Source organism: Onychomys torridus, chromosome 8, assembly GCF_903995425.1.
Source record: "Onychomys torridus chromosome 8, mOncTor1.1, whole genome shotgun sequence".
NCBI classification, from domain to species: Eukaryota; Metazoa; Chordata; class Mammalia; order Rodentia; family Cricetidae; genus Onychomys; species Onychomys torridus.
Window position 1 is genome coordinate 76734949 of NC_050450.1, and position 25157 is coordinate 76760105.

Here is a 25157-nt window from a genome sequence, read left to right on the forward strand (position 1 = left end):
AGGGCAGAATTATTTTTAAACCAACCAATACTTCTGGGCTTTTTTCCAAACCACTTGTTAGCAGCCCTACAGAGATGTCCAGGGCATGCCTTGTGCTTTTCTAGTAATCCAGAACTTTCACTAGCTTGTTGTTTACCTTAGGTACTGGATAACCGTTTCAAAATGCAGGGCCCAGGATCTGCTTTGGTGGGTTTTAAAGCTCTAAGGATTCTTTGTAAGTAAATAGTGCAGAAGGGGTTCCCAGACCTGAATGCACGCTAGTATCAGCTGGGATGCTAGTGGAAGAAGACCAGGCTCCCAGCCCTGAGGCTCACTTCACTGACTGATTGACCTAGAGCAGGACCCAGGAATTTGGTAAGGCTTAAAAATTCCCCAGGTGGCAGACGGTAGTGGCCCACACCTTTAATCCCAGCACTTGGGAGGCAGAGGCAGGCGGATCTCTGTGAGTTCAAGGCCAGCCTGGTCGACAGAGCAGAACAAGATCCAGGACAGGCACCAAAACTACACAGAGAAAAACTGTCTTGAACCCCCCCCCCCCAAAAAAAAATTTTTTTCCCAGATGACCCTATGGTTGAAATCTCTGATCCAGCTGAGACCTCTGGCTTAGCCATCACCATTCATAACCAAGCCAGTTCTGACAAGCAGACATCAAAGCTGGCTCCAGGGTTAAGCAGCTCTTGGGTTATCAGTAAGGGCTTGGAAGAAAAGATAGACTCTGAGGAAGGTCACACAACACTATGGAAACACATCCGTGCCCTCCTAAAGCAGTACTGTGGAAGGGTATCCCAGGATCACCACAGTTCTGGTTCCCACACAAGTGGACACACAGCAGCTGGGTGAGAGGTAGAACGGAGCCCAGGGCTGGTGAGAAACACAGAGCAGGGGTCACGGTTGCTTCTATGTCTATTCTGGGCCTGAATGGATGATGTCACCTCCAGCGGCAGTGGAAGGCAGAGCCATGAATCATCCATGAACCAGCCCAGCCCTCTGAGATAATGAATTGATGTCAGCACTACGCATGTCCGCTACAAAGCTGGTGGAGGACGGGCTTTGCCTAGGGTGCTGGGACACAGCCAGAGAGGGAGATGCTTTCAATTGTCTCCTGATTCTAAATGGGCGGCAGGGGAGGGAGAAACTTCCCATTTGGAGGGAGTGCCCAAAGGCACACAACTCTCATCACTTCTAAATCCTGGCTGTTATTTTTGTACCCTGCTGGGCTTGCCAGTCACACCTGAGGACTAACAGAACTCCATCCATGCCAAGGTGGCATTACCTATCGTGGCTGTGCCCACCAGCTCCCTTACAACAGGAGATTTGTAGGTGCCATCGTTCTGACCCTCCACTGCATGGATGTAGCTTAAAAGCTCACCCCAGGACTGTATCTGGCAAACAGCCCTACCTGAAAGGGTTTCTGGGACAACATAAGCAAATGAAGAAGTCTTACTGACCACCTTTGACCTGCCCCATGGTGGAAGAGGAGGTATGCTGGGGTGCCAAGGCAGGCTGTCATATACACCAGCTCCCTTGATTCTTAACCCCCCCCCAAGTTCTGTGCTTTGTTTTCCTAAATAAGCATGTAGACAGAACAGGCCACTGGGGAACCCCACCCCCACCCCCACTCTTGGTTGCACTGTTAAGAGTTGGGGATCCTTGGCTTCTAAAGAGGTGACTGATCCCTGGTGCCACTCAACCAAAAGTGAAACCCAGGACTTTTTTTCAAGTGTTTCTCAACACACAATCACATCCTTTAACATGCCAATGTCAATGTCACCTGGATGTCTTAGGGTTTCTATGGCTGTGAAGAGACACCATGACCATGGCAACTCTTATAAAGGAAAACATTTCACTGAGGTGGCAGCTTACAGTTTCAGAGGTTTAGTCCATTATCATTATAGTGGGGAGCATGGTGGCTGGGAGTATGGTAGTGTTCAGGTACACACAGTGCTGGAGAATTCTGTATCCTTGATCAAAAGGCAACAGGAAGTGAACTGTCTCACTGGGCATGGCTTCGAGCATATGAGACCTCAAAGCCCACCTCCACAGTGACTCACTTCCTCCAAGACCACACCTACCCCAACAAGGCCACCTCCTAATAGTGCCACTCCCTTTGGGGGCCATTTTCTTTCAAACCACCACACTGGACTTGGGTTAGGCATAACTACATTTAGGACCTTGTTCTCGGTAACAAAAAAGGTCTCTTTTTCCGAATTCCTTTCTTTCTTCTTAAAAAATTACTTAATTAAAAAGAATAATAAAATGATTTGGTTCATCGCTCCCCCATTTTCTTTCCACAGAATTAATGGAGCCCTGTCTGGCCTCAAGCTTACTAAGATAGCTGAGGATAATTTTGAACTTCTGATTCTCCTGATTCTATCCGCCATGCACCAGGATTACAGGCATATGTCACTATGATTCAGTGCTGAGAATATGGTAGGCAAGCCCTCTATCTTTTTTTTTTTTTTTTAGCTGAGGATTGAACCCAGGGCCTTGCGCTTGCTAGGCAAGCGCTCTACACTGAGCTAAATCCCCAACCACAAGCCCTCTATCTTAACAGACACGTACCCACTTCCCTTATCTCTAATTTCTCTAGTCCATGATTTGGCTGGGGAAGGGTATGAACAGGAGTGCTTGGAGGAAAAGAGAATTACCCATGACCACCCGAACAGCAGGCCATTAGCAAGCAAGGGGACACATCAGAATATCAAGCATTGCTTTGTCTTCTGTGCTATCGGTTCTGTAGTACTTCTCAAACAGCACCACAGGCAGACAGATTGGGTAGGGGGTGTGGGGCTCAAAGCAACCATTTCTCTGTACTGGTTCAGGGGACCGGGCGTTAGAAATCAAGGCACCGGCAAGGCTGTGCTGAGGGAAGGTGTGCTGTGTCTCAGCACTCTGGCTTGCAGCTGCATTGCTCCAGCTGTCACCTCTGAGTGACAGGGACCATTGCTCGTAGGTCTCCCTTCATATGTCCTTTCTTACAGGGAGGGATACTGGTCAGACTGGATCAACCTCCTCAAAAACTTGATTTTATCTTCAAAGACTCCGATCTATCTCCAAATACGATGGTGCTGTGAAGTGGGAGAGGTTAGGAAGGACTTCACTGCACCCTTTTGGAGGACCTGCCTCAATCCATCACATCTTCCACTGTAGAAAACTCCACAGTCGATGCCACCATTGGACAGCAGGCCACAGCCTGTATTCCCTGAACAGTGGCACTAACAGAATTATCTTTCTAACAAAGCAACCCTAGTTGGGCTGGAAGATGCTCCAAGGATGGACACTGCTGCTCTTGAAGAAGACCCAAGTTTAGTTCTCAACACCCACGTTTTGTGGCTCACAATTGCCTGTAACCAACACCATACTGGCTTTGACAGGCACATACTCATGTGCACATACCCGCACACAGACAGACAGACAGACAGACAGACGACAGACAGACACACACACAGAGACACACACACACACACACACACACACACACACACACACACACACACACACCCCTCTCTAATCAAGGAGAACACAATGGCCTCTCTACATGATGACTGTGCAAGGTCCTCATGCTAACTAACCTTGGAAGAAGAGGTGGATCTACGCTTCTCCCTTACTTACAAAGCACTGGCGCTCTGGGATGGAGGGCCTCCCTGTCTGGCCTCTCCTCTGGCCTTGGATGAAATGAAGCAAACAGGCCTCTTTTCAGGCCAGGTCCAGGCCAGCCATTCTAATAATAGGCCGTTGTCTGGGAAGAGCAACGGCTAGGAAGAAAAAGTCCCTCCACCCAGCCCTGTTTATGGAACAACCAAGACACAGGCAGCTCAGTGCAGAGAGGATGATCAAGACTGGCTGGAGTAAAGTATCTTGGGGTGGCCAAGGCAGGAGTCACCACCCCTTGACTCCGCTGAGTCTGCACACACCATGCTCAAATCGTGTAACCACAACTGGCTTTCAAGATATTTATGCGGACATCAGGGACAGGTAGAAGAGACGGTACTGAGGGTGCTGAGTGGGGTGAAGTTTTCTTTGTGGAAAAATTCTTCTCCGTGTTGATAGCTACACTGGGGTGGATGTAAAAGTCAAAATCTGACTAGGTAATGAATGTACAACATACATAAATTCAAAAGGTAAATGACAATACAATTAAAAAAATGTCCCTCTACCTCTGTAGTTCTGGTCATTCAATCCCACTTCTCAGAAGCAGAATGAGTTGTGATGGACATACATTTGCATCCCTGAGAACATGCGGTATGCATGCATGAAGCATAAGGATGCTTGACTGTGGCCAAATGATGTAAGCCTCAGGCTAACCCAACTCAGTGTTATCTCCCCGTCTGATGGACAGGGAATCTGTCACAGAGAGGTTAAGTAACTTACCCAAGACCACACAGCCATTATGTTACAGAGCTACCACTCCAACTCTGTGCTCCTGGGCCAGGTGCTTCTCTTAACCACTACGGCGTTCCAGGAAGCCTACTCTCATGCAATACATGTTGTGTACAAAGGAAAAGTATTTTAGACATTGGGGTCCCCCTCATTCAATTACAGATTTTTTTTTTCGTATGTTTAAAGAAAAGAAACTTATGCTCTTGGGTGGAGGGAAGTGCAGATTACTGAGCACCCCCTACTTGCTGTGGGCACTCTGCACACTGAGCCAGGAACTTGCAGAGAAGGTCACTACCTCCACAAGCAAGCCAAGCGGGGCTCTCAAAGCTTGATGACCCCACTGGCAGCCATGTGGCTGGCCCTAAGTGGGGGCTGTTTTCAGAGTGTGTTCACAGTGGTACAGATGGGCTGGTAACCTTGGCATCCCTGGCCTGCAAACATCCAACAGCAGCTCAGGCCTAGTACTGCTCAATCTCTTCCCTCCATCTCCCTACCCCCGCCTGGGACCTCATAATTCACAGCAGAGTAACTTTCCCTGGCTTTCTGTGACCCTTGGCCCAGCCCTCCATGGCCTCCAGAAGTGTACAGGGGTGCCAAGTTAGGAGGCGCTTTTAATCAAGTCTCCCACCCCAGGGCTCCACTCTCTCAGGGCCACTGCACTCTGCCCTCCCCTAGCTCTTCACAGCCTTGGCCTCTGTGGGAACCGGACCCAACAAAAGACTCTTTCTGACTCTCTACAAATACCCACTTCTGGGTCAACGAAGTTCTGACCCCACACCCACTCCTTCTCTGCTTCCTCTGGCCCCAGCCATCAGAGGCAGGAAGGTCTATTAGCTCACTGCCCTTTTGGTGCCAGGGAAGAACTTGATGATTTTTGCCTTGGGAGGAATAAAACACAGTTCCCCCAGGAAGCCAACTACCCCTAACTCTGCAGACCCCACTGGGCCCAGAGCGTACCCCCCTCCGCCCCATACCCTGTTGCTATGGAGTGGACAGTTATGTCCCCCTGTCTGCAGAGCAAAGCAGGTGAACAGAAACCAAGCGACTGTGTTGATTAATATCTCAAGAGACAGCGCCGGAATGGGCGCTTCCAGAATTGAGTTACCTCAGGGAAGGAGAAAAAAATAAAAAAATTAAAAATTCCCATGTGCTCCTTGCTTTCCTGTCAGAAATAAAATTAAGGTCTCGGATCGATGTTGCCAGGGCTAGGACATCTACCGGAATCTTTAATGGCTTCTTCTACATGTTCAAATTCACATTCCCTTTCAACCCTGCCCTTTTAATTGGTTATTTGCGAGGTCATGTTTGCACCAATTTCTCAGGCAGGTTAATGGTGTTTATTTAATGAGAAAATAAGATGTGCAGACGGCTCCCAGGCTGGTATTAAACGAGGGATCTGGGTAGGGGTTTCCGGCTCTTGGCTCCTCCCCGCCTTCACCCTCACCGCTGCAAGGGTGGGCCTGCGGGTTAAATATTAGCTCAGGGTTCAGAGGCTCATGGGGCTCTCACAGGGTGGGGAGAGTGGGGGTATAGAAGCATACCACTCTCTCATACACCCTCAGGGTTGGCACATGCTCAACTGGCAGAGAGGGAAGTGGGGGGTTCAATTATTGCTTCTCTTGACCTTACAGGCTCTTCCTCCTTCTAACTACAGTGTGCCTAACTTCAAGCCTGCATATAACTCTTTTAACAGAGTAGCATCGAGTACCCAAAGTCATCAGCCAAGGCTCACATCAGCCATACCTGGCCCCCAAGACTTCTTTTGTACAAGTTAGACCACAAGGGACTCAGGGACACTGAGTTCCTTCCCATGCCATTCTAACGACTCCTTCCCAGAATCCTGGTTTGGCAAGGTCTTCCTCGAACAGCTGCCCACACTGACGACGAATGAATGATTCGCTCTGGGAGGAGAACGGGATTTCCGTGTTACCCCATCAGGACCCTGTACTTGCTAATAACAGCCAACTGGAAAATTTGGGGGCTTCATCACACTACAGCCTAGAAGGAAAGCTGTGTGAGGGCCAGGCCCTTGGCCTCAGGTGTCTGGGACAGGCAATCGTTTGTCAACTGCCTGTATTCCAACTCAGCTGTCGAATTAGTGTCAATACCAATAATGACCAGCCACTGGCTTACAGGTTTTCAATAAACCTGTTAATGCATCTCACACTCCGGACAGAACTTGAGGTGGGAAGATACAGGCCATTGGGACAACTCAGTGGGTAAAGGTGGACAAAGAAATCCAACTCCAAAGTTCTCATCTGACCTCCACACACACACACCGTGACACACAACCACATGCATCTCCATCTACCTCTCTCTCTCTCAAACACACACAGAGTAATAAATCAAAAAATTTAAAAAGAGGTAGGAAAATACTAAAGCCATAACTCCAGCCAGGCCAACAGGCAGGTCTTGCTCTGGACCCCACAGACGGGCCCTCATAAAACATCCTGTCATGTTTGTCACAGCCAACGGAGACATTACTCATTCTTGTGTTTCCAGCCCCATCTTCCAGCCCTTCTCCCAGACTTGGCCTCTTTGCCAAACATCCTTCCTAGAGACTCAGTAACTCTTGAAGCTTGTGAAGCCTACTCTTTCCCCACAGGTAAATAAAATCAATTCTAGAATCTTATAAGGGAAGGGATAATCATCTTGCCATTTTGCTTAGTGGCACCACACACTAACGGAGTGATGCTTTTATTTTTATTTATTTCAAAACGGGGTTTATGTCCTTAGCCCAGGCTGGCCCGGGACACATACTCCTTCTGTTTCAGCCTCCCAAGTACAGGGGTTCACTACTATAGGCTAAAAAAATTAATATCATTTATGTCTCTGTGAATCTCTTTTTACATGCTTCGGGTTTTTTTTGACAAATAGGCATCAATAAACAAATAATTACAGTACCATTCTTAATCATCTTTATATGGTGTATATAAAAGAGTCAATCTGGGCTTGAGAGGTCAATTTCAAAAGTGAGTGTCTGGCAGGTATTCAAGATGTTAAGGACTGGATGTTTTTTTGGTTTTTTTTTTCCTCTCTCTCTCCTCAGAAAAGCATTATCTTCTATCACGGCTTCAGTTACATTTTATTTATTTTAATAAATAAACTGCTTACGCAAATTACCGAGACGTTAAACTTGGGCCAACTACTTTTGGGATGGAGACTTAAGTGTTGAGAAGGGAGCCACGGTCTGGGGCCAATGGCCTTGAGGTGAGCTGGCCCAAAGCAACTGCTCTGGCTGGCTCAGCTCACACTGTGCCACCCAGGGACAGGACCTCTCTGCTCTAAGGACCTGATGTGGCTGGTACCAGGGATGGCCCTTTTGGTGGGGCAATGGCTGTTTGTTCCTCTCTGAAGTCATTAGCATTGCATTTAGTAAGTGACGCAGGCTGCTGGGAAGAGTCATCCATCAAGCTAATCTCTATTTTGCTCTCAGTGTATCCTGTTCCTTTGCCTCTGGCAATGTTCCACAGCAAACAGGCCTGCTGGGTAATGGCAGCCATAGGGATCGCCAGGGCCAGAAACTATTCCCTCTGTAGCCAATCTTCCTGGCTTCAAGACACCCCATTCATTGCCCACAAGGGCCTCCAACTGTCTAGCTCTTCCCCTGGAGGGACCCAGGAGTTCAGGAGCCCAGGGTCTGAGGTCACAGGAAGGGTCACCTAAGGTTTCCCTGGAATAGCCCTCATGCTGGGGGTTCTGTTCCCTTGGGAAGAGCTGAGAGTAGATTCTATCTCCTTCAGCAGCCCACATTCCACACTTTCTACAGGGCTGAGCTGTGGAGACAGCAGAAAGAGAGCTGAGCTACCCCTCTCTCCCTCCCGATTCTCAGCCTCCTGCCCGCAAAAAGCGCAAACTGGAAGGACAGTGTCTCGTCACCTTCGCTACCTCTCCCTCGGGTGCCCACTCCAGCCTCACCCTGGGATCAATACCCAATGCTGAGTTCAAGATCTTATCTGCTATTTGCAAGGATAAAGCAACCAACTTGCCCCCAGATGATTAAACCCTTTGATGATCTGCCCAGTGTTTCCCAGGCTACCTCTAACAAGCTGTAGAGAGCAAATGAAATACCTCTGAGAAAATTGGAAAGGCATCACTCTCTCCCTCCCAGGGGACACAGATGGTCTCAAAGAAGACCATGGGATAAAGTGACAGGCAGGAACAAAGATGGCTCCCAGCTTCTCCCAGGAGAAGTCACTTCGTGTGCCTTAGTTTCTCCGTCTGAAAATGAGGAGCCGCATGGAGAACAGGAAGTGTGGGGGGGGGTGCGGCATAGAGAAAACAAAATGTGAGGAGGCAGTCTAGGCCCTCACTGATTCTCCCGTTTGCAGAACTGCTCGGTACCAGGACTGCAGAGTGGCCACAAGCTTGGGCTGCAGGTCATAGAGGCTGAGCGATGTCTCAGTGTCTGCTTCTGCTTGGGTGTATCCCTGGGGAGCTCAGTCCACCTACGGCTATTTGCCAAAAGCAGCCCTTGTGCTGATTGGTGAACAGCCATGAATCTCTGAGTGCGGAAACCAGGGTGGGTGTCAAAACAGGATGCCCCCCACACCCCTTTCAGAAATGAAGGACACCCTCTATGTCTTGCCTCTCTGGCTGCTGGGAGTACCCCCAAGATGTCCTATGGTATGCCCCTCTCAAATTTCCTCACCAGAAGACAGCCCAGATCACACATGCTTCCTAGATGGAATGTACCCATGGATGGCTCCTGCGGTTACAGAGATGACCCCTTATCCTCCCTGGGACAGGGATGGGCCTCCTCATTTCTGATGTCATCATAGGCCAGATTCCCCATCTAGCCACCCTAGTCAAGGACTCTTCCGAATAAGCCTCTTGCAGGCTATCCCTAGCAGAGTTGCTCCCCAGAATTCCCACCTACAGAAACTACTCACATCCTCCTGCCCTAGTTTTTAAAAAGGAATTCATCTTGGACATGCAATGGTAATAAAGCTAAAGGCCGGACACACTTGGGTTCTGTGGCTCCTCAATTCCCTCCCCATATTCTTTTTTTTTTTTTTTTTTTTTTTTTTGGTTTTTCGAGACAGGGTTTCCCTGTGTAGCTTTGCGCCTTTCCTGGATCTCGCTCTGTAGCACAGGCTGGCCTCGAACTCACAGAGATCCACCTGCCTCTGCCTCCCGAGTGCTGGCATTAAAGGCGTGAGCCACCACCGCCCGGCGTCCCATAGTCTTAGAGAAAGAAATTGCAAAGGTCAGATGCTTGGTGGGTAAAAAGAGAACCCCGAGGCACCTCTGCCCCCTTGGCAGGAGGGGGTGGTCCCTGAAGATAGAGGACAATCAGCTTTATCTAGGGGTAAGATGAGGGCACCCCACATTACAGAGCTCCACTGGGAGGCAGAGTCTAAACTCTCATGCCCTGGATTCTCTCCCACGGTACCTACTGCTACCAGGCTGGTCCTTTAGTGGACAGGAGTCAGCTGCCACTCAGATATGCCTCAGGATCGTCTCTTCTCCACAGGGACCTCAGGGAGCAAGGAACAGACGGTGGCAGCCAGAGGACAGCGGCAACTCACTTCACCTCTGCCTCTGAATGGGGAGAATGGCCTGAGTGAGCCAGCCCCTGGGCCTCAGAAGGCCAAGTCCACGCCCTCAGTCTCCCTGAGCTGCGGTGGCTCCTGATACACAGTTGAGGTCCCTGTTCCTGGGACCAGGGATGAAGCACAGCCCGGGCTGTCTATCCAAGGGGTGAGGGGCTTGAGGTATGCAACCATGCTGTAACACCGGGGGCTCAGGGCCAGGCTGGGCTCTTTCAGATAAGAGCTGCAGGCAGTGTGAGGAGAGAGGAGCCTCACCTTCTGCTGCGGTTGGTGGCCCTTTCCCTCCACAAGATAAGGGAGGAAGCTGAGGAGGCAAAGGTGAGGTGACAGGGCCAGTTTTGCTTCCCCGAGCTTATCACCTGATTTCAAGGTGTGCTCCACCATGCCTGGGGTGTAGGAATGGTACTGGGGTGTGGGAATGGTGTTTTCTCTTGGATTTAAAAGTTTTTCTCACTTTCCTAAAATGCTCTGAATGCAGGGACTACTCCAGGGCTGGCACTCAGCCCAAGAGAGACTTCTGGGTTGTTCTGAGGCTGGAAATCGTGTAGGGGCAAAAGTTCCTATGTGCACAGAAAGGGTACTGCAGAGGATGAAGCAGCAGACACCGCCATCGGGCTACACCCGCAGGCCAGCTTCATGGCTGTGCAGCCTGGGCACTCTTGGGTGGGCCCCATTCAAAGGCTTCCACCTCATTTCAATGCTCTGCCGTTGCCTTGAAATTCATCATCAGATCGCTTCCCATTCAGAGACTACAAATCGTAAGAGTCGGTCCTGCATCTGCTACAGGGGTTTTAACCTCTGGCGAGGGAGGTGGATGCTACACACACCAGGCTCAGCCCTCTCTCCTGCTCCCAGTGCCCACCAAGTCTGGACTCAATAGGGCCAGCAAAGATGTACTGAAGCCCCTGAGACTTTCTTCTTCCATCTCTCAACAATGCTTACACTCCCACTCACAGAAGGAACACAGCTCCATCTCTGCGCCCTAGGCTGTCTGGTCTTTCTCTCCTTTGAAAGAAAGCGGTGCACTCTGGTCCTTACAAGTGTAAGGGAGGATGTTCCCAGGCTCATCCTCTGAGGCTGACTCTCACCTCTACCAGTGCCCAGTCATATGACACAAGTCGTTGGCCTGCTCAGCACCTGTAGAGGACAAACCTGTCCCGGCTCTGCTGTGAGCGTTGAAGAGATGATGATATAAAAGGCCCAGGGCACGCCACTGAGTATGCCTGAAACACTTTCTTCCACCCATATTCAAAAGAGAAAGCCATGGCCTGAGGAGACAGCTTGGTGTGTAAAACACTTCATATGCAAGCGTGAAGGCTGGAGTCTGGATTCCCATCACCCATGTAAAAGCTGGGTGGGTGTGATGGTCTGTCTTTGAGCTTGCTGGGGAGGAGAAGACAGGAGATCCCCAAGGCAAGCTGGCTAGATAATTAACTGACTCAGTGAGAGAGCCTGCCTCAGTTACTAAAACAGAGTGAGACTCTGGCATCAACCTCTAGCTTCTCCCCATGTTCCACACATGTGGGTACACACATGCACAGGAGCACAGGCATGCACGCACACACAGGGAGCTTAGAAAGTAACTCATTGTGCTCTAAGTCCTGGATTTGATCCCAGACCCTGACAGAAATAAGAAAAGGAAACAGTCACCACAATATGGCCCAGCAACCTTCTGAGAATGTGAGTTCTGATACTGACTGATGGGAACCACATTTACATGGGCTCACTCACCTAGAAAAACCTGTTCCCATCTGGGCACACACAGGAAGAGTCTGGAATCAGTAGCCTCGGGCTGGAAGCTTCAAGCGGGACTTGGAATCTCCTCTCCTGAGCCTTGGTATCCCAGCCACAAAATGGTAAAGACACTAATCATAAGAGCTAACACTTACTCACACTTAGGCTTGGCCTTACACTTGCCAAACTACACTATTTAAGTACTTGCCCTGGTTAGGATTTTTCTGTCAACTTGATACAAGTTTGAATCATCTAAGGAGATAAACCTCAATTGGGACAATGTCTCCATCAGGGTGCCTGCAGGTGAGTCTATGGGGGCATGTCCTTGATTACTGACTGGTGCGGAAGCCCCGAGCTAACTGTCGGCAGTCCCACCCCTAGGCAGCTGGACTAAAAAAGCAGACTAAGAAAGCCATGAGAAAGAGGCCACCCATCAGCGTTCCTCCCTGGTCTCTGCTTCGGTTCCGGCCCGGAGTTCCTTGAACGACAGACTGATGTGGAAGTAGAATTTGAAATAAACTCTTTCCTCTCCACGATGCTTTTGTATGTGTTTTATCACAGGACTAAAAACCCTAAGATGTCACTGTTACCACTCTGACTTCATAATGGACAAATGGAGGAGGCACAAACATGTGCAGTCATTTCTCCCACAGTCACAACCCTGTGACTCCCAAGATGCTTGTCAAACTATGAGAGACACAGAGAAATGGTGCTTTGGCTCCACATTTTAAAAAAGTTAGGCGGCATCTGTTTGTGTGACCGTGTGTCGTATACGTGCATGTACATACAGATGCCCATGGACGCTGTAAGCCTTGGCTCTCCTTGAACTGGAGTTATAGGTGATGATAGTCAGTCACTGGAGGAAGGTGCTGGGAGCTGAACTGTTGTCCTCCAAAACAGCACAGTTCTTAACCACTGCGTTGTCTCCCCAGACCATCTACATTTACCTTTTGCAGACAGAAACTCTCTATGTTGCCCAGGCTGACTTTTCTATCTCAGCATTCTGAGTAAAGGAGATAACAAGCCTGTGGCCACCATGCCCAGAATGGTACTCAGGCATCTCTAATACCACGGAGACAATGCTGATGATGTCAGAAAATAATCACCACGCCAGATGGTGGTGGCGTACGCAGAGCCAGGCGAATCTCTGTGAGTTCGAGGCCAGCCCGATCCACAGAGCGAGATCCAGGACAGGCACCAAAACTACACAGAGAAACCCTGTCTCAAAAAACCAAAAAACAAAAAAACAAAAAAAAAAAAAAAAAAAAAAAAAGGAGAAAAGAATCACCAAGCATACACCATGGGCACACCTTCCTCCACCCCACCTCTCCAGTTCTGTCTCCTCTACCCTTTCCTATCCACCCAATGCTCAACTCTCCATTCTTGAGAATGCCACTGAAAGCTGGGTTACCAGGATATTAGGGCAGGATGTGCAAGTCTCTCCCCGGCCCCCCTTCATTCCTTTCTCTCTTGCATTCTGCTGTTTGCTCCAGACAGGAAAGAGATTCAGTCAGTGCTAGGTAACTGCTTCTAATCACAGGTGACAGCAGGAATGTAAACAACGGAGAAATATCTGAAAGCAGCAGACGTCGTCGTAAGGAAACAGCTCTCTGGGTTGACTCAGGGCTCCTTCCCTGGAGAGCACCCCACATCCTTTCCTGCCCACCCCTCTTCAGAAGCGCGGCTCATTAACACCCTGCTAATAGGAACCCCCGAAACATGGCACTTCCGGAGCACAAGAGCACGGAGCATGAAGCATGAAGTCACAATGTCCTCTGACTTTTATCTCAGAGGCTCTAGATTCCCCTCATGTTCCCATTTAAATCAACGATTTTAACACGTTCTTCTGGCAGGTGTGGGTGTGAGAGTCCTCTTGGACATGTCTGTTCAACACTAGGAATCTACTCCCAAGCAAAGCTCAGACACTGTGCAAACCACTTCAAAAATTTGGGGACTCCAGGTTGAGCGAGACCCATTTTCTATAACACAGAGTGGCCAGGAGGAACAAATAAATATAGATGTCCCCTGAGCACTGCAAGACTCCATGGGACATTTTCAAATCTGCGGTTGCTGTTATCAGTGAAGAAAATCAAGACAAGGTTTTCCCGCCTCCTCTAGTTCATCCTGTAGGTTTTCTAAGCTACCTCCTTCGATGCAAACTGACAGTCCAATTGAGTAATTACTACGAACAATTTCCACCAGGACCACTGAGTGCCGAGGTTGGCAAAGGGGTAGGAGAGCCAGAATGAGAAAGGTAAGCTGAATGAATGTGCTGGCCATGGCTGCTCACTTCAGCGGGAGTTTCCCAGTCGAGGTGGTTTGCACTGTCTGGTAGCTGGATTCCTTGTGCTACGGTGGCCCGCTATTATTAATATACAGCCCTCTGACAGATGGTTATGTCTACTTGCTGGATTCTGTGTCTTCCCGGTATCTTTTGTCAGTGGGCTAGGAGGGGGGTCACGCTGGAGGCCAAGGAGAGTGTGAGGGCTGGGGCTATCTTACCTCTGTGCCTGTTGGTAGCTTTGTCAAACATCAGCATCGCATCCTCCACCTGAAACAGAGAACAGAGGCTGCTTTAGGACTTCTCAGGAAACACAGAGAACACCACAAACACAGACTGTCCGGTGTGTGTGTGTGTGTGTGTGTGGGTGTGGGGGGGTGTTCCATTGCCAAAATAATAGTTGCTTAAATAGAGAGTATTTGTAAAACGGAAAAAACAAAGACAAAATTCTCTATTTGGCATAACCTTAGTTAACATATGGTATAGTTTCCTTTAAGGTGTGCGTGTGTGTGTGTGTGTGGGGGGATTTGTGGGCACCTGTATTCACAAACAAATACATCCCCACCCCATATAATTAAAAATAATTTTTTAAAAATCCATACCTAGGGTTGTGGATTTAGCTCAGTGGTAGAGCGCTTGCCTAGCAAGCGCAAGGCCCTGGGTTCGATCCTCAGCTCAAAAACAAAAAACAAAAAAAAACAAAACAACAACAACAAAAAAAAAACAAACCATACCTCTTTTAAAATTGTTTATATTGTATAATTAGTGGAACCTTTTTTGTTTTTCTTTTCTGGTGTACATATGGCTTTACAATATAGCAAATATTCCACCCAGGTGACGACATCATGACAGCTGGCCAGTATCCCAAGGAGCAAGGGGCCTGGCTCACGTCTCTTCTGACTGGCATTTAGCTAGTTTACTCAGAAACAACGGGGTTCAGCCTTCTCACTCTGACTGGCTGGACCACGCTCCCTAAAACTCATCAATCAAAGTCCTAATTCCTAGTACCATATAGGTGACTGGGTCTTTTATCTTATTTAATTTATTTTGGTTTTTCGAGACCGAGTTTCTCTGTGTAGCTTTGCGCCTTTCCCAGAACTCGCTTAGGAGCCCAGGCTGGCCTCGAACTCACAGAAATCCGCCTGCTTCTGCCTCCCAAGTGCTGGGATTAAAGGCATGCGCCACCACCGCCCGGCTTTATTTTTAAAAAGGTTTAAAATGTTGATTTATGTGTATACACCTGTGTCTGTGTATGTGTGCAACATGTATGCGGGTGCCTGTGGAAACCAACGGAGTGTAAGACCTTAGGAACTGGTGTTACAGGTGGTTTTGAGTTGCGTGATGTGGGTGCTGGGAAACCCACCCTTAGATCCTCTGTGAAAGAAATGAAGTCGCCAAGCCATCTCTCTACCCAAAGCTGTGTCTTTAAAGCAGCAACAACATGAAGATGAGGTCATTAGGGTGGGCCTAATAACATGAATGGTGTCCTCGGAGGACAGACACACAGGGCTGGGAAACCATAGGCCAACAAGGCCTCAGGAGAAACCAGTCCTGCCTTGCCTCAACCTTGGACTTCTGGCTTCTGGAATAAACAGACATTAGAAAAATCTATTTTGGTTGTTCAAACTCTCCAGCCTGTGGAGCTTTGCTCTGGCAGCCTTAGCACACTGGTGCACAGATGCTCGGGTTCTTCCAAGGCATTCAAGGAAAGTATTGAGGGCAGCATGTGTCTTTTCTTCTCTCATACCCTGCAACTCTTGGACAATGCTAGCAGTAGGGTTCCACACAGATCTTAAGAAACAGCAAATAAGTTCAGAACTTATCTGTAGATCTGATCACACAGGCCACAAGACACACCTTTACCCCAGAGAAAACTTGTTACACCAGGGTGAAGGCTGCTCTCTCCAGGCCGTTTGCATATAACACTGGAGGCAGAAATACAACCCAAGACACATGGCTCCACAAGCTGTTAGTCAGAGGATTCTGTGCTTGGAGAGGTCTGGGTCTGTGTATGTGGCTGAAAAGGTCTTAGCGCTCACTTAGGCTTGCAAGCGAGCTGGCGGGGGGCGGGGTTCAGCGAAGTCACCTGAAGAGGAATCACAGGCTATTCATTTCTCACTCCTCCTGGGTGAGACAATGAGGTTTGAAATGGTGCCTCTGGACAAACTGAATCTATTTTTCTAGATCCTATTACATATAATAGTGGGAGAAAACCAAGTCCAGGCAAGAATAGGAGAGGTAGGCAAGCCAGTCTGGAAGAGCTCTGCCTCACTTAGCAATCCCTTCTGGAGGCAGGGCCCCCTTCGTTGCTAAGCAACCCAGGCTGAACAAACAGGTTCCTGGGGCCTTCCCCTTCTGGTGCCCCCACTTCTGCCTTCAGTTTGCTGTGGGGAGGGTAGCCTTGCTGGGTGACTCCTCCAGCAGGGAGCCGCCCCCCTTTCTGCCAGGCACCAGCTGGCAGGAGAGCTAATGCTAGTTTGAGAACACTTGAACAGGGCCTCCTCCCCCGGGCTGTTCCTGGACCCCATGCCTTGGCAGGCTTCAAGAGTCCCCCAGACACCTGCCGAGGCCATCCGCCCCCCATGCACCACCCAAGCAAACCACCATAAGATCAGCCGGTGTGTTTGCACACAGAACAGTCACACTCCAGCATATGGCATCTCAGACTCAGACCTTGGGACGCCAGAAGAATTCAGATGCCTGGGGTGTGGGTGTGGGTTGGGGGTAAGGCCCGCGGAGGGTGCAGGTAAATGCAGCATCTGCTCCTTCGCACCCATCTCCACATTTTCTGAGATGTTTGCCAAGTCCTGATTTTGAACTGAAAATGCCTAACAGTGAAGAAAACAGCCTCCCTTCTGGGTTGGCCGTGTTTTGGTACTGAAATTCAGATCCCCCTAGGAAATAAATATTTTGAATTAAAAAAAAAATTTTTTTTCCCTCAAAACCATCTTTCAGCAGTGTGTAATTGGCTCCCTGCTCCCCTAGCTAAGTTTGCCTGCTTTCTTCTGTAGCCTCCACATTCCCTCCACCCTGGTGAGCGTGAGGGGGGATCTGTGTGTGTGTTTAGGAGGCAAGCATTGTTGTAGAGAATAGGGCTCTTTCCCCTGCGGTCCAGCTGTACAATGGAACTTTCGAAGACCTCCTGAATAGATAAAGTGTCAGGGTGCAAGAAAAATTCTATTAACACTTTACAAAATACAACATCTAAGAAGTAGCTGGAGAGAAAGTGTGTGTGTGTGTCTGTCTGTCTGTCTGTCTGTCGAGGAGGGGGATCAATATGGATAAGTCCCAGTGCTGGGGGTTGGGGGCACTTCTCGGTGGTTGCAAAACACTTATTTATTCAGAGAAGCCATCAACGCGATGGAAACCTGGCAGAACAGCAAGAGCTGAAAGCAGGAGAATTTGAATACACAAAGACTGAATAGAATGAACGCCACGGCCTCACATACGGGCCTGGTTCTCACGGTTCTGCGAGGATCCAACAGAAGCGGTCTGTGCAAGTCGCAGTCAAGGAGAAATGGGGGAGAAGTGGGGGGCAGTTTCGATGACTGGTGTCAGGGCCAGAGCCGGCTAGCTGGTAGCAATCTCGGCCTCTCTGTCTTACAGGAGCCCCTGTACGTCGGTGTGCATCTGAAACTGGTACAAAGGAGTTGGCCGTGTAGGCATAGGCCTCCAGGAAGGGCTGAGAAGGGATGGGTGTGGAGTTGAGGGCTATCAACTCTTGGTTTTTCTGGTCTCAGGAAGAAGACATCATTTACCCTATGAGATACTCCTTGAGGGGCATGGCCCTGGACCATCAACATTTTGTGTGGGCAATGTCTTTGCATGTTACCTCACAGACTTCCTTGTACTGGAGAAGGCACCCACAGGCCTAACTAGTCTTGTGAATGCCCTGAGGGAGACAGGGGAGAAGACTGGGTATCTCAACCTTAGGTGGCTTTGTCCCGTGCACTGGTATGAGCCTGGTCTGTTTGGGAGAAGAGCTTATTCTAACCATGAGAACTCTCTAGTAACGATCCAAAGCAGGTTCACAAGGAGCCCTGTCTTCCTGAGTGGCCGATCTTTAGGAATGGAAAAGCAAGGTCATGGAACTTTCAGGTCAAACAGTTAGAAAGGGACACTCGCTGATTTCAGCCTGGAAGGTATGTGAGTTTCTGGCTATGGAAGGTTACAGTAAATCTCCCTCAGCAAGGTACAGGTATCAACGGAAGGAGAGCAGCACCTTGGACCATTACACGTATCAGATGTGCCCAGAGGTGGCTGGCCCACAGAACTCCCATAGGGCACCCCAGGATTTGTGTACCTATTGAGGCCCCAGATCCCACAGGTACTCCTACTGGCCCATGGCCCCTTTCAAAGGCCAAATGCCCTTCCTGCCCTACCAAAAACAGTGAGAAGAAAGGGGTTAAAGGCACTTGCCAGAGATTACTCTCTCCTCTAACATATACTCATATCTAACACATACAGAAGGAACCCAGTGTCAGCTTGCAGGATGCAAACTTCCCTTGTAATAAACACTAACATTGCACATCGGGCAGTCAGCCCAATGTGAGCCTGAAAATCAAGCTAGTGGTTGCTTCATGTACTTCTACACACCCTGCATGTATCAGGCACTTCCTACATGAAAGCATCAACCTATGTATAAACAAGGGGCAGGTCCCAGAGCTCTGTTGGACAGGTCACATTAATGACCCAACACGCAGTAATTTTGTAGTTTCTCTCCCTGAAGAGAAGAGTGTATCTGTTAGGAGTCTGGCCTGGAGCAACTCGGCATGTCTCCACTTGCTTTCTCTTGGACCTTGGCCATCACCATGAGAGGGGCATGCCCAGGCTGGCCTGCTCAAGGATGAGGCACACAGGGTGCAGGACAACTTCCCCCATTTTCCATAGATGAGGGTAGTAAGATCAGTAAACGACTCCCTGTGTACCCGAGAGAGCAGCTCTTGTCTGCCACGGAGGCTCTGCAGTTTGTCACACAGCATTCCTGTGGCTCTAGCTAATGCGTACGTAACCCCTGGTCCTAAAACACGCAAATGAAGAACTGGAAAAGAACACCTTGCATTCGGAAGATGGAGTCTTCAATAACACTAAAGAGCAGACAGAGGCAAGAAAAAGGGGAGAAAAGGGGAATGCTGAAGTGAGGGTCAAGTATGACACCACCAGGCTCCACACTGCAAGTGGAGCCTTTCAGGTGGACACAGGTACTAGGGTGTGGAAGGACCTCTGCTTCTCAGTTTTATCCAAGCAGCAAGAGTGGAATGTAGGTCCTAGAAAGGCCAAGAGAAGATGGCAACATGTTTCTCACCAAAGGAGCACCATGAGCACTCAGCAGTAATTACCCTGATTTCTTTAACGAATGAGCAAACCCTGTTTCCAATGCCTCCAAGATTTCATATGAGGTAGACAGTTTTGCTGGGTGATTCTGAAGTGGTCAGACAATGTTGACTGTATCCAAAGTTGAGACTTTACTTGTCCCAGCTCATGGTGGCTGAACAAGCAACTGTTACAGTCACCTTGCAGAGATGCCCATGCAAGGGGAAGTCACGAGTCGTCGTGCGTGGTGTGTCGTCGTCCCCCCCCCCCCCACGTCTGGTTAGCTGACTTCAGTCCTCTGGACTGCTGGCTCTGCCCAGAACTTTGCAGAATTGCTTCCCCAGGGTGGAGAGCAGGTGAGAAAAGGTGACCTGATTTGAGGACACAGAAAACTTGTTCCCAGGAGAGGGCTAAAGATAAAAAGAGTTGCTGGTATTGACTCAGCATGAGCCAGGAGCAGATGATCAAGACTGGCAGGGATGCACAGAACCCAGAAAGGGCCCAGGTTCTCATCCCAGATTCAGTGTCCCGGGGAGTTCAAGGGACCTCCCTCTCTGTCCCTTGGTAGCAGCTGAAAGAGAAGGGAATTGTAGGAGATGGCTTCTAAGATCCAAGGGTAAGGATTCTGCAGAGGATGCAGAGGGCAGGCTGTAGAGGATGCTGGGGGAGAGGGCGAACGGGCCGGAGACCACAACATCTGGGAGCATCAAATTCCCCAGAGAAAACTTGTTTTCCTTTGAAAACTGTTCTGTGAGGCTGTTCCAGAGCTTTGCTGTGGTCAATACACCCTCTACTCCAGAGACACCGGCACACTCCCCGCCCCCTATCATACCTATCAAGAACAAAGCAGGAAACCACACTTCAAACGGTCCTTAAATCAACTGGCCAGCTTCAAGGAGGGAAAAGAAGGAAGAGGAGAAATCTCCACTCTTCCAATGGCCCCCCAGAACAAATGCCTTTAGACTTCTCTTCCTGTTCCCACACGGATGCTTTAAGAGTTAGTTTAAATCAACACCCGTAAGCGCAGGACTGGTGATACGATAGTGTAATAGGACAGTTCATAGAGTTTAGAGGCCTTACTACGCTCTAGAAATTTAAGGCTCTGAAGTCCTCTCTCTGCTGTGGCGAGTCTACCTAGGACTCGGTGCCGGAACCTGTGCTGTGTCAAGTGTGGGTCACTTCTGCTCCGATGGCTGTGTCTACACTAAAGTGGCTCCTGCCATAAACCTATGGCAACTATGTCAAATTTCTGAAGCTGAACTTCTCAGTATACAAAGGGGGCGGTGGTGTCTGTGTTAACCACTGACACAGAGAGAGAACAGGCAGAAGAGGGAGGAGCCTGGAAAATCCCATTAAATGCAGGCTGCAATCTGCACCAGTGGTTTCCGCTGTGACTGCTGTTCCAGGTAGCTCCCTAAGGGCTGCTGAAACACCTGTTGCCTAAGTCACCTGCTCTGGCCTGTTAAGGTTACCTAGGCCACGCCCTCACTCTATAGGGGACCTGCAGAAGGCCTCCTAGGCTCCCTAGTGATTTGTGTTCTTAAACGCAGAGGACCACTGTTCTAAATGGTTAACTGTCCTGGGAGGGGCCTTACTCACAGCAGGTGTCTTAAAATGAAGCTAGCTGGTATTAGTGGGCCTTGAGCTGCGCAGAGGTGGGATGCTGGACACAGGGACAGTCATGCACCTTGTTTCTTGTTCCAATCGTAGTCTAAGAAAATCAGGATTCTGTTCTGAAGTAGCCAGAAGGACCAACAACTGAACCTAGAACTGTATTTTTGAGACAGTGTCTCACGTGTAGCCTAGGTGCTTCTGAACACTTATGTAGCCCAGGATGACCATGAGCTCTTGATCCTTCTACTTTCTGAGCGATGGTACTATAACCCTCCATTAGGTGCTGGGATGGGACCTCCTGCATACTAGACAGGCACTCTCAATGACTGTTAAATCCCCAGCCCCCAACCCAAAACCTTTGTTTTTTGAGATAGGGTTTCTCTGTGCAGTTTTGGGAGCTTTTCCCGGAACTCACTCTGTAGCCCAGGCTGGCCTCAAGCTCACCTGGCTCTGCCTCCCAAGTGCTGCTGGGATTAAAGGCATGCGCCGCCACCGCCCGGCTGAACCCAGAACTATCAAGACAACAGCTTCCTCCTCCCCCTAATATTTGCACAGAGTTATCATAGCCTGGGGCTTCATTTCAGTACATGAGAAAGAGACTAACATCAGTTCTCGGAGTCCCAGTTTCCCACCTGCTCATCCCAGAGCTGGCAAGGGTGCTTGCCTCTGATGCTGGTCTCAGGATTTCAAACCTCGGCCTTCTGCCCTATCTAGGTTCCTGCCTCCCCAGCTGCGGTCAAGAGAACTCTCTGCCACATCTCTGTGCATTCGCCCTGGAAGGTTCCAGCAACAGAGCTGTCCTCCGGGCCTTCGTTCTGACCACTGCTAGCTGATTCTGCCTGTTCCAGAAGTCCAACATGCTGGCTCACACCAGCCCCCAAGAACTTGCTTATTCTGATTCCCACTCATGTCTCCGGGAACATCAGGAAAGGAGACTTTTTGGTTTCTTCTATGTGCTTTTTCTAAAATATGGTAAAATACATGTAACATGAAATGTGCAGTTTTAGCCACATTGTTAGCATTCAGTTCACGAGCATGAAGCGTCGTATTTCCCAAACTCTTCATTAAAGGCTCTCAAGTCTTTCGGCTAGAGTATCCGACCCTCACGAACAGGACCTTGTTCTATCAGTCCCGTTTTGCTTACTTTCATTTATAACCCGTGTGGAATCACTTTCCCATTTTACTTATATAAAACCAAACCTCAAAGTTCATCAGACAGGAGTTACAGATGTAAGCCTTCCCTGGCTTGGGGCCCTTTTCCTACAGGTAAGGCCTCCTGCTCAGCTGGTCGGAATGAAGATTCTGTTTATGAAATGCATCCCCCCCCTCCCCCATGAACAGTGATGGTTACAATAGCAACCATTTACCACAGCTTAAAGGGCAATTTCCAAAGTGTATTTAGTTCTTGCAATAGCTCTGCAGTAGATACTATCATACCCATTTCATAGGCTGAAGAAGTTAGAGCTGCTGAGACTGAGTGACTTGCCTGGTATATAACACATAACAACAGTGGAGTCAGGATTGGAACCTGGATGAGTTCCTCAGCTCTGCTTTCCTGTCTCTGTTCCATTTTCTTAAGTTCCTACAGCTTATGGTGGTGCTCCGGTCTTCTGGATGAACCAACAAATACTACCTTAAAAGATTCTGAACAGTCAGAGGCGATTAGGTAACCCCAAAGGGATGGGTAGGAGGTGGGGGGAAACGGAAGAACTGAAGGAGGACATATAGAGGTTTCTTTCTTGGAGGCAGGCAAAATTCAGAAAGCTGATCACTGGGCTCCTCTATGGTCCCGCTACAAGAGCTGGAACTGGACAGGAGTCCCGGGAGTCAATCCAGGGCTCAGCCTGTGGAGTCTACAGGGCACAGTGAGCATTACAAATATATACCATGCCTCCCACCCTAGGGCTGGCAGGAAGGCTTGCATGGTGGCCACTGAGTCCTTGGCTCAGAACACGCTTGTCCAGAGTGAAGCCGGGCCAATTAATTCATTGCTCTTCTGCGTAATTCTCTTGCTGTATCACGAACATGAACACACATACATACCCACTGAAAAGTGGGTCACACCAAAGAACAGCCACTAACAGGATCAGCTTGCCCTTGGTGGGGGGGAGACAGCCACAGGAGGATCTATCCTGAGGGAGCAGGAACAGCAGGAGTCTGCCCTCCGAGGCTCTGGTTAGAGTCAGGACTCTCTGTCAGCTGTGCAGACAAAGACCTCATCTCCAGCACCACCCAGGGAGGGGGCAGGAGGTGTTCTCTGAGGTGATCTGAGCCAGGGCGTGGAGAAGAGGTGAAGGAAGGGAGGTTGTGAGAGAGAGGTGGGCAGGAACCGCTGGAGGAGGAGGAGCGCTTGAATCCTGCAGGCTAACAGCTGTCACATGGAAATGGCATCTGGCCTAACGGCCTCTCGTGTGTGTGACGTTCCTTGAGTGGCGGCTGCTGTGCTCTGGTAATCCAGTACCCCGTTTTCAGGGCTGGTGGCTGAGTGTGTGCGTGCGTGCGTGCATGCATGCATGCATGCAGGCTCTGGGGGAGGGGAGTGACGGGCAGGCTACTGAATGCTGCTTTCACCCTGTCTCCAACCTCTCCCATCAGGCCTCACCTAGCGTGAAAAAGGCCCAAACCTGCCAGCTCCGGAGGAGAGAGGCCCATCATTAGGGGAGCGTTGATGTGCTGTAACAGTCTCTTGCATTCCCATTAAACAAATACTAAACTGCTAATTGCCAAAATGGATCTGCACGACTCTGACCGAACAGGGGAAGGGTTTATAATTACCAAGTGTGAAAATGCACAGCCTGTAAATAAGAACCTCATCTGTCCTAATACGGGCTGATATTGATGGGCATGAAATAAACATCAGGACCAAATGGAAAAATCATCCACATCTCCTGTGGCCAATGCAATCTCAGACGGTGACAAGCGTGGCTGCAGCCGTCCGCTCAGGGAAGGGAAGGGGGAGGAGAGGCATTTTGCAGGCTTGAGAAGTCCAGGTTCCAATCTCTGGTTCCAATCCCTCGGGCCATGTGCCACTTCTTGCTGCCTGCAGCACAGGGAGGGAAGCTGCCCGGCCTGACGGTGGGACCAGGGCCTGTCTGCATCGGCAAGGGGCTTCTGTGTGCACAGTAGTCTCCCTTGACTCTGCTCTTTACAGACAGGAGAGGGCAGATGAGGAAACAGGGAGATGAGCACTTATCTAAGGTGGCCAGAATTTATTCATTAAGCCAGTATTTACTGAGTCTTCTCTGTCGGCCCAACAGAGTTTGCTGCAAAGCAGAAATGGAAGGAATGTGGAATCCGGATGACTCTGAGGCTTTCCGTACCTCAAGCCATGGGACCTCCCTGTGCCTGCCTTCCTGTGGGCTGGATGGGGTCAGACTCTGGCCCCATAGGATTCCAGAACCATCCACTTGCCTTGATTACACGTGGCAAAGGAAATGATTGTCACAGGCTCTGAGCGCCCCCCCAAACCCCCCACGCTACCAGCTTGCCAGTCTGATGAATTCAGCCAGAGCTTGAGAGGACAGGGGAACTGGGAGGTGAGAGCAATCGACATCCCCTCAGAACTGTAGGCTTTGGAGTCACATCAGAGGTGACCCAGGGGCCACAGCCACTCCCAGTGCAAGAGCCCTTCCCTAGAACATCTGCATCCTTCCTGGCTCTCCCCCTGGGGTGAGCTTGCCGGGTCTGAACTCAGCCTCTGCTGCACTCAGATACCTGAAAGAGCAGCTTCCTCTGCTCCACAGCCCAGGGTTAGCAGGAGGCAGAATCCTGTGAACTGGAGGGCACCAGGTCCCATCAGTGAGTGGCCCAAGCATTGCTCATCCCCAAATCCACCCCAGGTCTTGATGGATTGGCTCCAGCTTCCTGTCCTGAGGGCCACCCAACGACCAATCTCCCTGGCACCTGGTCGCAAAGTCACCCAGAGTCCTGGGCCAAAGACTCCATGGGTTTCTCAGTTCAAGCCTTGTCCAAAATTAGCCAAATGAAGTGCTAAGTGACTATTTTTAAGACATTTTCCACTGTCACTTTAAAATCTCCCCAAACATCTTCAGATAATGGCTAACACAATGCTGCTGAGCACAAAGTGCAGCTAAGGTCGAGGGGTCAGTTGCTTGGGAAAGTGACTTCCTGTTCAGAGGGATCCTAACTTCTCTAAGGCAGACAGGGGTAAGTAGACAGGAGCCCCAGCCCACTCTTTCTCACTTCCCAGGAGCAAAGCAGCTCTCAGTGGCTCTGCGGCTACAGGCAATGATAGAGATAGGAACCCAGTGTGGCCTTAA

General features: G+C 49.7%; 1 protein-coding gene across 5 annotated transcripts in view; it reads right to left on the reverse strand.

The window, feature by feature from the left end:
- Positions 1-25157, reverse strand: part of Msi2 (musashi RNA binding protein 2) — a 245157-nt gene that overhangs the window by 122821 nt on the left and 97179 nt on the right. For all 5 annotated transcript variants that reach the window (XM_036195661.1, XM_036195662.1, XM_036195660.1 and 2 more), the window contains exon 2: positions 14172-14220. In XM_036195661.1, coding sequence (XP_036051554.1) covers positions 14172-14220 — 49 coding nt within the window. The remainder of the gene's footprint in view (positions 1-14171; positions 14221-25157) is intronic.